This window comes from Clupea harengus, chromosome 17 (assembly GCF_900700415.2).
Source record: "Clupea harengus chromosome 17, Ch_v2.0.2, whole genome shotgun sequence".
Classification (NCBI taxonomy): domain Eukaryota; kingdom Metazoa; phylum Chordata; class Actinopteri; order Clupeiformes; family Clupeidae; genus Clupea; species Clupea harengus.
In genome coordinates this window covers 4,787,096-4,801,266 of record NC_045168.1, presented here as the reverse complement: position 1 = coordinate 4,801,266, position 14,171 = coordinate 4,787,096, and the positions used below count along the sequence as shown (strand labels likewise).

The window sequence follows — 14,171 nt, the reverse complement described above, 5'->3', positions numbered from 1 at the left end:
AGGATTGTGATACCCTCATCTCTGCAACACCATGTCCTGGAACTGCCCATGAAGGCCATCAAGGCATTGCCAAGACAAAGGTCCTGCTCAGAGAGAAAGTGTGGTTTCCAGGCATTGATCAGCGAGCAGAGGCACTTATCAGAAACTGTCTAGCCTGTCAGGCCAACACTCCAGTCACCAGGACTGAGCCACTAAAAATGTCCAATCTACCTGAATCACCATGGCATTCAGTAAGTGCAGATTTCTATGGACCTCTCCCATCTGGAGAATATTCTGATGGTGATTGTAGATGACTACACACGTTATCCAGTAGTGATATTCTGCATCATTTCATCCAGTGTCGTAACACTCAAACATGGACAACATCTTCTCAATGTTCGGGATACCACACGTTGTGAAGACAGACAATGGACCACCATTCAATGGTTCCCAGTTTTCCCAGTTTGCTCAACACATGGGATTCCATCACAGAAAAATAACACCGCTCTGGCCACAGGCCAATGCAACAGCAGAAAGATTCATGCGTACGATTGGGAAAGTGATTCGGATCGCCCCAATGCAAGGTATCCCATGGAAGCAACAAATGAACATCTTCTTACGTGAGTACAGAGCTACACCACACTGCACGACAGGAAGATCTCCTGCAGAGTTGATGTTCCAACGACGTCTGAACACTAAGATACCATCAGCCTACTCAACAGTCATTAGTGCTGACAAAGAAGTGCGTAAAAGGGACACTGAGGCAAAAGCTAAAATGAAGATCCGTTCTGATGAGCGACGACACGCAGTACCATCTCACATCAAGCCAGGTGACAATGTGCTTTGTCGTCAAGTGAGACAGAACAAGCTGACAACACCGTACAGCAAGGAACCACTCACGTCACCAATGTGAGGCTCCATGGTGACAGCAGAACGGAAAAATGGTTATACCATCACCAGGAACAGCTCGTTCTTCAAGAAGATCCATCCCATGACGCAAGCACCAACTGCCACTCACCCGATACGACCTGGATCCTGATCCTGATGATGGCAATGATTCAACCTGAACAGCACCAACCACAGCCTAGATATCCAGTCAGGCAACATAGGCACCCTCCAACCTATTTGCGGTGACTATGAATAGACTGTCTAGAGTTCATGGAGATATGCAAAGAAAACATATCCTTTCAATATCCTGTTTAGCCAGTTTATGTTTATGAATGCATATAATATGTTCTGTATCTCCAAGCTGTATGCAATGTGAAATGTGGTGCTGATGTTTTTGAGTGTCTCCCATTATGTTTTCAAGGCAATAATTCTTCAGTTTTGGCAGAATAGTTTGATCATATATGGAATTGTGTTTATGTCCATTGATAGACAGGTTGTCTAAAAAAAAAAAAAAGAAGAGTGATGTGATGTTGAGATACGCTGTCTGCGTAGTGACGTAAGCACCCACTAGTGGACAAGAGCAGTACAGTTCCGCCTGATGTATGAAGCAGATGCATGCAAGTGATGTCCGTCAGTAAAGCATCCAAATCAATCTAACTGTCTCGTTATTGAACAAACAACAATCGACACACGGAAACATTACACTCACCCTCGTAAGCCTCATTCCCAATCCGGGTCACGGCACCAATGAAGGCTGTGCTGTGTAGACAGCAAAGTTAAAACCTTGGATGTGGGAGGCAGGCATGCTAGCAAGTAGGCGGAAACCCATGGGTACTAGCCTCTATCACTAGTGCATCTCCAAAGGTGTCTGGAGACATTTTCTTCACACTGCTGCTGGCTACAATTTCACAGGAAATCGAGAGAAAGAAACTTGGCCTGTTCACATGGGAGACTTGAGAGTTTGTTTTGTTCTATCGGGTCTATTTGTTGTTACTTACTTATTTTATTGAGGGGGGAAGTGGTTTTAAGATGTGGTCTATGATATAATACGAATTTTTACATTTTACTTTGCTTCTTCGTGTCATTAGGTTCAAGAGCAGGTATATACAAAAGGATTAGCAACTAAGGACTCGCATGACCACTGTGACTATCTGGATTCATGGCAGCAGAATGCTATCAGTCCTGTTGAAGAATGTACGTTACTAGTGAACTCATTAAGCTAATATCCTGAATTACCTAAAAATGTGACAATCCATTTGGGAAAGCATAATACCCAAATACACAAAAGTTTTTTATTAAGGGTTTTAGAGTGGTACATATATAGCTAACTGAACTGAAATGACTCCTTCCCCAATACCAGTTTAGAGACTATAAGGTTCCTCACAAAAAGGAAATAGGACAGTCAGTCACAAAAATAATCAAGACATGTGATTAAGTTCCCTGTTTCTGTTCTGTTTTTTATTTTATTTTCAGCCAAAAAGATCAAAATAAATCAGAAACAACAAACAACAACGGTAATCCACAATATATAGTTGATTTTAAGTCTACGAGTTTCATATTGTTAGGTGAAAATTCACCCTAGTCACCTCAGGACTCCGGAGCTGCATATAAGTATATTTATTAGACAAACAACAATTGCAATCGGGCTCACTCCACATCGCACAAGGTTTATATAGACAGACGTTTAGCGCTCAGCAGGGATAACCACGTGGTGGATTTCTGACGTCCGAGGAAAGGATGGAAGTTTTGCAAGGTCGGAAGAAGCACAGTTCGACCCTTCTTATCACCTCTGGTCTAAACATGCTCTTGTACATATGCAGACTAAGTGGCACCTAATATTCTAAGTTACAAACACACAGAAAAGCCATGTTCCTGCTTACATAAGTACATGATTCATATAAGGTCATTAATAATACAAGGAACTTGATTATTAGATTCTTAAGTCATTAACAGTGTTTGGAAATTATTTCCATCACATATGTTACTACTTAATTGTATGTGTAACAAAGGTAAATCTCGGTTATATATCTTTAGGGATCTGGTACCGCAGTGGCCAATAAACACAGGCAAAAGGGGCAAATACAATAATAAAGGAATTTATTAACAAGGCTATAGTAAAATTGTATAAAAGTAGGAAACACTGTTTGCAGTACCGACAGCAAAGACAACTCCAAGCCCAAAGACAAAAAGGTGAAAGGAAAATAATCAAATCAATTAAATCAAGCAAAGTAAATGAAAACCATCAATAAGTTCACGACAACAAATGTGAACTAAACAAGCCAGTCTCTTCACACAGGTGACACACAGCAATACCCTGAGCTGGGCTACAATGCAGCAAACGTGTACAGGGAGGTGGGCTGGAGAGGTGTATGCAGTGGCAGGCTACACAGTGTATTATTTAAAGAGAGCCAGCAGAGAAAGAAAACACAAAAGGAAAGAATACAATTACCCAGGTGGGAAGTGCGAGGGTCGGGGCTATGCGTTGCCTGTCGCCTAGTCGAAATACAGCTAGCCTAGGCTATCCTTACTGTTACCACCAAATCTCACCCATCCACGTGCAAATGGCTTTGCTGGCTTGCTCTCCCGACTCTCGCAATTCCCAGACAAAAGCGGCCGCCCCGTCACCCGAGTTCCCCTTCCTTTTTAAACCCCACGTAATTGATAAGCCTCCCCCTGGTTCATCACATTGTTACTTCCCTTCCAAACTGCGGTTTGCAGGAAACTAAAGGAAAGATGCCGCGAGGCCATATCAAGTTAAAAGTCCCGTAACACACATGTAAATAAACACACATCTTATTATCCCCAAATAACACAGAAGCCCCACTCAGTACCCCTTACATCCCTCCCCACTTTGCAATAGCCATGTCCTCATGGCTGTTTATCATTGCACTTGGTCGATGAAGCGGTTAGGTGGCGTCCCCTTGTTGGGACGAGTTGATCTTCTAACAAGTTCTAATGTTTGTGGGGCACCGGGCCTTGTTAGAGTAGTTTGTGGGAGGAGGTCATCCTTCTGGACAGGCATGGGAGTCAACTGGACACTGGTGGGCGAAGTTGGAGCTATGGCAGCAGTTGGCTCATGGTTCAGTGAAGTGGTCAATGCAGGTGGCGTGGTACAGTGGTTGTCGCTCGTCACAGATGTGGCAGGTCGATCATTTGTGGAGCGGTCATCACTCAGCAAGGACGCGGTGGTGGTGTTGTCCACTGGATCGGGCATCGTGTTGCCTGACAAGAGGGCTGATGGACCTGCAAAAGACATATTACCCCACAACAAGCCTAGTGGCTCAACATTGGTTACTGGGGATGGTACAGTGGGTAGTTTGTTAGATTTAACAGATACGGGGCATGGTTTCATAAAATTTCTGTGTAACACCATTTCTCTACCCTCCCCTTTTTCAGGCTTTACCACATAAACGGGTATGTCAACATTGGGTTGTTTAACTATGACATATGGTTTGTCTTCCCAGTAATCGGTCAGCTTCCCATGAGGTCTAACACCCCGTCTTTTCAACAAGACCCTCTCCCCAGGAAGTAAAGGCGAATTAGAAGGACAGGTGTCATAACATTTCTTCTGCTGTGCTTTGACCTTTTCTGCCTGCTGTTGTGCCGTATGATGAGCATAAGACAATCGACGGTGGTGTGCACTCACCCATTCAGGTACAGAATCTGACATCTCCGGGGGTGAGGTTCCCAAGGCCACATCAAGTGGAAGCCGTGGGTGCCACCCAAGAAGATAAGAGGGCGTGTGATTTGTGGCGCTATGTACAGTGTTGTTATACAAGAAAATCAATTCTGGGAGGTAAGACGGCCACTGTGATTTCTTGTCATTTTCCAAGGTGCCCAACAATTGCAAAAGAGTGCGGTTCATTCGTTCACAACCCCCATTTCCCTGGGGGTGATAGGGAGTGGTATGAGTCTTCTTAGCTCCGTACAAGGCACAGAGCTGTTGCATCACATTTGCTTCAAAATTGGGACCCTGGTCGGCATGAATTTGTTTTGGGCAGCCGAAAAAACGAATAACATTTTCCCACAATACTTTTGCTGTGGTTGTTGCGAATTGATCACGCGTTGGTACAGCCCAGGCATATCTGGTGAAGGCGTCTACCATCACCAATACATTCTGGAATCCCTGTGTGGAAGGGGGTAATTTCAGAAAGTCTAATTGGAGCATTTCCAAAGGAAATTACTTCATGATCGGGACAAGGGGAGCTTTGGTCTGGGTGGTAGGCGCTTTGCGCAGAACGCACCGTGGGCAGGATGCACTCCATTCTAGAATGTCCTTGGCCTGTCCCACCCAAAAGAAACGGCTTTGCATCAAATGCAATGTCTTTTCCCCTCCGAAGTGGCCTGCTTTTTCATGGCACAGCTGCCAGGCCTCCTGCCTCCACGCCGGCGGCAATACCAGCTGGTGCCATTCAGCCAAAGTTTTGGGATCTGGCAGCTTACGGTGCAGCACTCCATTCTTCAGGAAAAGCCTTGGACGATGCCTTAGGAGGCGCATTGCATCTTGGGACAGCACTGCTCTTTCTGCTGGTGTAAGATGTGTCCTTCCAAGTGCTTTTGTGACTGTACGGGTCACATGATCGTCCACCTGGGCTTGTTTCCAGTCCACGGATGTTAGTTCAGGACACTGGTTCGGAGCATCAAGAGGCTCACTGGTGGAGGGCCTCACACCTACCGCATTACAGCAGGCCAGCACCACTTCAGCACACACGGTTTCGACCAGGTCTGAGTCGTTGTCTTCTGGGGTTTTGGCCTGTAGGGGCACTCGAGATAGAGCATCAGCATTAGTATTAGTCTTTCCAGCTCTGAACCTAATTTCAAAATCATAATTAGCTAACTGAGCAGCCCATCTCTGCTCAAGACTCCCCAATTTGGCAGTTTGTAAATGAGAAAGTGGATTGTTATCAGTAAAAACTACAAATTTTACACCAAGCAAGTATTCATGAAATTTCTGTGTGATGGCCCACTTAAGGGCCAAGAATTCTAACTTAAAAGAACTGTAGTTGGAATCATTCTTCTCTGATGGGTGTAAACTGGACTTGCATATGCAATAACACGTTCTTTTCCTTGCTGGACCTGTGCTAAAATAGCCCCCAAACCCCGGTGACTAGCATCAGTGTAGAGCACAAAGGGAAGTCTGAAATCAGCATATGCCAACACAGGTGCTTGGACTAATGTTTGCTTTAGCTGTTGGAATGCATCTTCCGAGTCTGGGCCCCAATCCTTCAGTAGTTGCAGGTTCTGATGTTTACGGTTCCTGGGCTGGCCACAGAGATGTTTATTTAGCGGCATGGCAATCTTAGAAAAATCCTTTATAAAGCGACGGTAATAGCCGGCCAAGCCCAAAAAGGCTCTGAGTTCTCTGACCGTAGCTGGCCGTGGCCAATCTTGGATGGCTTCTACCCGCTCTGGTATTGCTGCAATACCTTGTTCTGACACCTCATGGCCCAGGTATCTCACCTTACTCTGGAACAGGTGGCACTTGCTTGGTTTCAACTTAAGACCTTGTTCTGCCAAGCGCTGAAACACTTGTTCCAACCGCTGTAGATGAGAAGGAAAGTCTAGTGAAAACACAATTACGTCGTCCAAATAAATTAACAGGCTCTGATGATTGAGATCACCCAAACAGGCCTCCATCAATCTCTGAAAGGTTGCTGGCATTACATAATCCGAATGGCATACGATCCCATTCATATAGGCCCATAGGTGTTGCAAACGCTGTTTTTTCCCGGTCCTCTGGGTGCATCGGGACCTGCCAGAACCCACTAGCAAGGTCAAGGGTGGAGAAGAACTTGGCCTGGGAAAGCATAGTCAAAGACTCCTCTACACGTGGAAGTGGGAAAGCATCTTTACGTGTGAGGCTGTTTAACTTACGATAGTCTACACAAAACCGTGTGGACCCATCTTTCTTCTTCACTAGCACTATCGGTGAAGCCCATGGGCTTGTGCTCTTATGTATAACACCAGCCTCTAACATTTCTTGCAAGAGGACCCGTACTTCTTGATGGAGGCTAGGGGCAAGTTGACGATAGCGTTGTCGAACAGGAGGGGCATCACCTGTGGGGATCTCATGGAAGACCGTATGGGTGTAGCCATGGTCTTTATCATTCAGAGCAAAAGCATGTCTGTATTGAGCCAAAAGATTTCTCACCTCTTTGGTTTGTTCAGGACACAAGGCAGAACCATCCAAATCTACTGGTATGTCACTTTGGTCGGGGATGGTAAGTGGGGGCTCTGGTTGAAGATGAACTTCCATCACACCAGCTGTCTCCATTGACAGCTGCACGGTCCCCGAGATGACATCTGTAGGTTTAATCAAAGACATTTGTGCCAACTTTTGATACTTCGTAAGAAACAAGGGGCGGTTACACACATTCTTCAGCCGTACTGGAACACGTGTTGCCTTAGCGGACACCACAGCCCGAGCTATCCAATAGGCCTTGGTCTCTGGTGTAGCTTCAACCAACCCCAGGTATGTACGGCCCCCTGGTCCACCTCGCACACGCCCTTGGAGGACCATCTCCGCCCCAGGTGGTATCTCAGTGTTAGTTAGCATACGCACATAACTGACTTCACCGTGACGGTCATGGAATCTGGCTTCCTCGCGCATAGTCTCATTGCAGCAGTTCCAGGCCTTGGCGGCCCGAAGGGGTTGCGTCCAGCACCAGGTCAAGGTTGGCACGCTCTCTTGGTTGCAGCTTGTCCTTAAATAAAACAGACCAGCAGTGACGGAGAATATTCATGCCCAACAGACATGGGCTGCGAGTCAAGCATTGATCTCGCACCACTATGATCCCACAGCGGGGAATGGTCAGGCCGCCGATATTAACAGAGACTTCTAAACAACCAATATAAGGGATAGATTTTCCGTTAGCAGCAGTAAGGGAGAGCCATGAGGACGGCTCTTGTAGCTGAGCAGCCTGGCTACCGAAAAGTTGCTTAAACATACTCTCTTTTAGAAGGCTAACTTGAGAACCTGTGTCTATCACACATGGCACTTCCTGTCCGGCCATCTTGGCCATAACAATGGGGCTTTGTCCTACCAGGTTATTTAGGGGTCTTTGTCCCTCCCCAGCTTCCCCCACTGACAACCCCGCGTCAGTGAGGTGTACTAGTTTAAAGGACGAGACCCTACAGAGTTTGAGCGCTCTCTTTGGTTGCAATGTCTCTGCATGTGGCCTGGTTGCTGGCATTTACTACAAACGGGCCTGCCATCGGAGGTGTATTGATGCAAATGCTGTGCACGGGGCCTAAAAGACTCCCTGGCTGGGTATGAAGAGGTTGGTAAACTAGGCCGACGCTCTTTGGTAGTCATATGGCTGAAAATTATGTCCAGTGGCACCTCTAGGGGCTAGGTTGAATTCTTCTCGGAGTTCACTCACAATACCTTTTGTTAGTGATGCCATCTGGTTCTGAATTTCAGCTACCATTTCACCTCTCAGTTCTTTCTTCAGTTGTTCCAAATCCACTGGAGCAGTAAGGGCATTCGTCAAGTGTCCAACAGCATCACACGCCACCTCTCCAGTTATCTCCAGGCGAATTGAGGCCTCTTTATAAACATCTATAAAAGACAGACTTGGAGAAGACACAGTGAGGGTGCGCAATTCTCTCTTCAAGACCTTATCTTGTAATCCATGCACAAACTGATCTCGCATCATTGCGTCCATGTTAGGTATACCCCCAGCATCTTTTTCCTTTAGCTTCTTAAAAAGCTCTTGTAACCTAAGAGAAAAGTCAGGTACCGTCTCAGTTAGCGCTTGTTGACAGCTGAAGCAAAGAGAACGAAGGACTGAAGCAGACATTTTATCCCCATACAAAGATTTAAGCCTTTTAAATACTTTCTCTGTGGTGTCTCTTTCTCCAGCAGCAACTACTAATATTTGACGTTTAGCCTCTCCCTCTAAATGACTTAAAACAAAATCAACTTGTAGAGTGTCTGGGATTCTATACATTCAAAACATTGTATTTAAAGTTTCAATCCATTCAGTCAGGCTTATATCTGAATGTTTCCCCTTGAACCTCTGGCCGCACATACTTCCAGGCATAAATGGAGACATTAACATTGGTGTAAAATTTGCCTGCGCAGAAGGTGCGCCCTCTACGGGATTAGACATTTCAAAATCAATTGCCTTATTAAAGGCCACCGGAAACCAGTCCACACCCTGCTCGCAGCGCCAGTTGTAACAAAGGTAAATCTAGGTTATATATCTTTAGGGATCTGGTACCTCAGTGGCCAATAAACACAGGCAAAAGGGGCAAATACAATAATAAAGGAATTTATTAACAAGGCTATAGTAAAATTGTATAAAAGTAGGAAACACTGTTTGCAGTACCGACAGCAAAGACAACTCCAAGCCCAAAGACAAAAAGGTGAAAGGAAAATAATCAAATCAATTAAATCAAGCAAAGTAAATGAAAACCATCAATAAGATCACGACAACAAATGTGAACTAAACAAGCCAGTCTCTTCACACAGGTGACACACAGCAATACCCTGAGCTGGGCTACAATGCAGCAAACGTGTACAGGGAGGTGGGCTGGAGAGGTGTATGCAGTGGCAGGCTACACAGTGTATTATTTAAAGAGAGCCAGCAGAGAAAGAAAACACAAAAGGAAAGAATACAATTACCCAGGTGGGAAGTGCGTTGCCTGTCGCCTAGTCGAAATACAGCTAGCCTAGGCTATCCTTACTGTTACCACCAAATCTCACCCATCCACGTGCAAATGGCTTTGCTGGCTTGCTCTCCCGACTCTCGCAATTCCCAGACAAAAGCGGCCGCCCCGTCACCCGAGTTTCCCTTCCTTTTTAAACCCCACGTAATTGATAAGCCTCCCCCTGGTTCATCACATTGTTACTTCCCTTCCAAACTGCGGTTTGCAGGAAACTAAAGGAAAGATGCCGCGAGGCCATATCAAGTTAAAAGTCCCGTAACACACATGTAAATAAACACACATCTTATTATCCACAAATAACACAGAAGCCCCACTCAGTACCCCTTACATATGTCAGTTCTGTTTGAGTGAGATCCAGTACACTGCCACGTTTTGAGTCCTCATATTATCACAGTGTTGTAAGGTTCACCAAATACCATTAGCTCAGCTCAGTCTATTGAAAGAAAAGCCCATCACCTGTGGTCCACTGCTGCAGATTCTACTCTGCTCCTGAATGAGGTTCGTGTTTTGCCTGACATTGTATCAGTAGGTTTTTGGAGATTGGGTGGCTGAACTGTAAATATTTTAAATACTCAACATATCCAAGCACGTTTGCTTTCTCATGTGGTCTTAAAGTGTGGTGTTTTTCACCAAACACCATTAAATCAGCCATGTTTGTTAGGGGATCATACACTAATCACACAGTTACCCCCCTGAACACCAAACAGTTTTAACCTTTATTTTTATCATTACAAATAAGTCTACTACTTACTCTTCATACTAATAATTATCCTTCATTTGACATAAGCAAGGGATATTCACATCTGAGTTGTATGTTTAAGACAGGATTTGTTTTATGTCTTTATTGTCTCTTCATTTGGCAGATCCAGGAACAGAGATTGCCTTTGTGCTGGATGGCTCTGGCAGTATTGATCCTCCAGACTTTGACTTGGCTAAATAATTTATTATTGATGTTATGACAACAGTTTGGTCAAAATGTTTCAATGTGGGGGGCACTGTGCGCAAGCAGAAGCCCTGACCACATTCGGGCTTGACGCCCATGGAGGACACGGGTTCGAATCCGGCCCGATGTAATTTCTCCTGTCCACTCCCCAGCTCTTCTCCCTCTCATTTCCTGTCCCACTCTTCACTGCACTATCGATTAAAGGCACAAAAGCCCAAAAATAAATCTTAAAAAAAAAAAAAAAAATGTTTCAATGTGAGTGTGATGCTTACATTTCAGCTGCACATGAAGTAGATACCCAAAATTGACATTAAAAGCCTCATGTTGTAATGGACTGTATTTTAAACAGGACTCAAGAGCAGACTCAGAGACAGGGGTAAAGATTAATCCAAAACGTTTTACTATCAGAGTTCGGTACACTGGAAGACAGTCCAAAGGCAAACAATCCAAGAGAGAGAGGCAAAAGGGTAATCCGTAATACAGGCAGAGGTCGACAACACTAGGAAATCAAAAAACATGGAGAAATCGTTGGGACGCTAACAACACGGAGGAAACTTAGACGAACCGGCAACGAGACAACAGGAACACAGACTATATACACAAGATGATGAGAGACAGGTGAAAACAATCAGGGCGGGGCAGACACAAGGGCAGGGCATGAGGTATCTAAACGAGAGGAGAGATGAGTAGACAAACACAACACAGAACTGAAGTAATAAATGACAACAGAAGGGAAACATAATCTAGGAAACATGACGTGAATTAACACATGTACATGAATAAATATATGGGGTCTAATTTAATACTGCCTTTTTAAATACAATGCAAATTTGCCATTGTACAATATGGAAACTACCCCAGAACTGAACTCACACTGAAAGAAAATGACAACAGAACCAAAGCCTTAACCAAGGTTGCAGGCATGAAACAAATAACAAGTGTCACTGTGACGGCTTCAGCAATCAATCATGTTCTGTAAGTCCTTCCCAAAAGACTCCCAAACATTCTTCAGAGGCAATACTACATCATCAGTGAAAATGAACCATTGCAGCACAATAATGTATGATACACACTTATATTTTCAAATGACTACAAATATGTTAACAGACACTTTAGCATTAGACTCTGGAAAGTGGTGGTCTTTACTCACTGTCTATAGGTTTCATCTAATACAGACCTGGGCAAAGTGCGGCCCAAGGGCAATTTGCGGCCCGTTGGCTGTCCCTGTGCGGCCCGCGGAGGTCAATTGTAAATTAGGAATCAAACGTAAATACCTGTATTTATTATACGGCTCTTCAGAATGTTCCAAAAAGTTCTGTTGATTTGAATGGGCCATCCCAACGTTCGCAGGTCTGTAATTTCTTTATATTCACTGCTGCGAAAAATGTATGACTTGTCATGTCATTGGCAACGGGTTTTGTGCTTCTAATTCACATCTTTCATATCATTCCGCAATGCAAGTAGTCATTTAACGTAACTGAAAGTCATTGAAACTTGAAGTCAGAAGGTGGGTTGCTTCGCATTTGCGTGAAGAACTAAACGGCAAAAAAAATCATTGAACAGAGGTATTTTGGAGAAATGTCTTCTATTGTTTTGGCAAGTAACCATATAATAAGCGGGATATTTTTTCTATTTCCGTAGGCCTACATTCGTGCGTGTGTGCGTCACTGCGACCACCGCTGATAAAAATTGATATTACTATTAATTTGTATACTATTGCATTGCAAGCTTGCTCTCGTGTGTGTGTGTGTGCCATGTGTATTGATCGTCTGGGAACACCTTTAATACTGCAAAAAAATGCTCATTTTCAAAATCGTTTTGGTGAATGTTGATTAAATAATGTTGGCGTTTTTATCATGCCTGCACCACATTTTTTGATAGCCTAAATGCAACATCTACTCTTACCAGTAGCAGTTAATCAAAACCATACAATTTAATGTTTTTTTATAAAGAGATACAACTTATATTGAGCAGAATTGAGTTCAGCCTATTGGTCCGGCCCTCCACAACAGTCCCACTATCTCATGTGGCCCCTTGGGGAAATTAATTGCCCACCCCTGATCTAATATAATCCATAATCTGAATGGCATGTGCATAATATCAAAGAATTCCAAAGAATGTTCTTTCAATTATAGTCCACATGTGTTCGTCACGAAAGCTGGATCAAATGAGAATTCTACAAAAATGATAATTGTGATAACTGATGGACGTATATTTATGGACTGGATGAATCTGAAAGAGGTTTTGCAAAACCCAAAAATGAACAATATCACCCGCTTTGCTATTGGGGTGAGACTTCTTTACATGAAATATTAGCCTGTATAATACATGTGGATGTATCTGAGTATATACTTTAAATATTTCACTCTGTCTCACAGGTGGGGCCTGATGTACTGAAGAATGGCATAGCACTGAAAGAGATGAGGCAGATAGCCTCAGACCCAGATGATGAACACTTTTTTGAAGTTTAAGAGTATAAAGCGTTGGAAGCCATTCTGTACTCATTACAGTTGGCCATCACTGAAACAGATCCGGCATCTTCCACCTCACAGATGACACTGGAATAGATGGTACGTCTTATTTTGCTCTGATCAGTATTTTACAGATTTGAAAATTGAACCATGAAAACCTAAGCAATCTTTTTAATGTATAGATTTTACAATTTTCCAATGCAACTTTTTTCCCTTTCAGATGGTGGCAATGATTATGATGATGATGATGATGATGGTGGTGATGATGATGAAGAGAAGGACATTTGGTTCCAGTACCTTTGCATACTCGGTCACAAGTAACCAGATCCTTGGCAACAGTGAAATGTTTTTTTAAAACATAATTGTTTTTCCAGTGATAAGGCTTTGGTTGGTCACACATCCAATCTCTCTTTCTCATTTTGGTGCCACCAGATTATTCAAGTTGCTGATTACATATCTGATTATCTGAAATATTCAATGCATAATTTACAGAGTTTTATTTTAATCTCTTTCTTAAATAGTTTTTAAGCAATGTTGTGTATTACATTATAACATGTCAGCTTTAATGTAACTTCTCTAGCGTCTACATTACCTGCCCCTTTACATACTTGTTACACACAGTCTTAAGCCATGAATACTGAGGGTGACGCCCTTGTTTCTCAGAGAGCATTTAACAAGCAAGCCTTCAATGGATAAATCAGATAATCTTAGGTGAAGCTCTGGGCGAGTGGAACCCAGGCTCTTTTTCACAATGGTTGGCCACCGTTGTTCAAGATTAAAACCTGTTTCATTGACTGACAAATCCAAGACTGGGTCTCCAATGGTATACAATTAAATACTGTCAGTGTTCATGTAATCCAGTGTCACAATGCCCTTCTGGGTTCTGCTCCTTCAACTCAAGATATAACCGTTATTACACACTCTGTCTATGCCATGTGATATTACATCACGCCACAGTTGTGAAGCTTCCAGGCCAGCTTGCTCTGTATACTACTGGTATATCATTTGTGCTTTCTGTATTTTATGAATTGTTAGTTTAAAGAAACTTGAAGATTACTTTTCCAATAAATGTTTTGGCATTCAGCAGTCATTTGTGTCATTCGTTTTCAACAATCTGTATATAACAAACAAAAACAAACAAGGCTGACTGCTGTCAGTTTTTTTTATTGCACAAACGACTCACTGCAACACACACGTGTTATATATGGAGGTGACAC

At 43.5% G+C, this 14,171-nt stretch overlaps 1 protein-coding gene and 1 long non-coding RNA gene across 2 annotated transcripts; one reads left to right on the top strand and one right to left on the bottom strand.

Moving 5' to 3' along the window:
• Positions 1 to 1,311: 1,311 nt before the first annotated feature.
• On the top strand, positions 1,312 to 14,037 carry LOC116224355. The gene is made up of 3 exons (XR_004165548.2): positions 1,312 to 2,061; positions 12,862 to 13,053; positions 13,175 to 14,037. It is a non-coding gene; the product is annotated as an uncharacterized LOC116224355 (long non-coding RNA).
• On the bottom strand, positions 4,601 to 7,255 carry LOC116224353. The gene is made up of 2 exons (XM_031583694.1): positions 7,019 to 7,255; positions 4,601 to 5,620 (listed from the first exon to the last, which is right to left on the bottom strand). Exons 1-2 carry the CDS (start codon positions 7,190 to 7,192, stop codon positions 5,048 to 5,050), a joined length of 747 nt encoding a protein of 248 aa, XP_031439554.1. The 5' UTR covers positions 7,193 to 7,255; the 3' UTR covers positions 4,601 to 5,047.
• Positions 14,038 to 14,171: the final 134 nt, after the last annotated feature.

Coding starts and splice junctions, on each gene's coding strand:
- LOC116224353 (XM_031583694.1), bottom strand. CDS start 7,192: ATGTCTTTGATTAAACCTACAGATGTCATCTCGGGGACCGTGCAGCTG. Junction 5,621..7,018: donor GTCCTGAACAAACCAAAGAG/GTGAGAAATCTT, acceptor GTGCCCCTACAG/GCCAAAACCCCAGAAGACAA.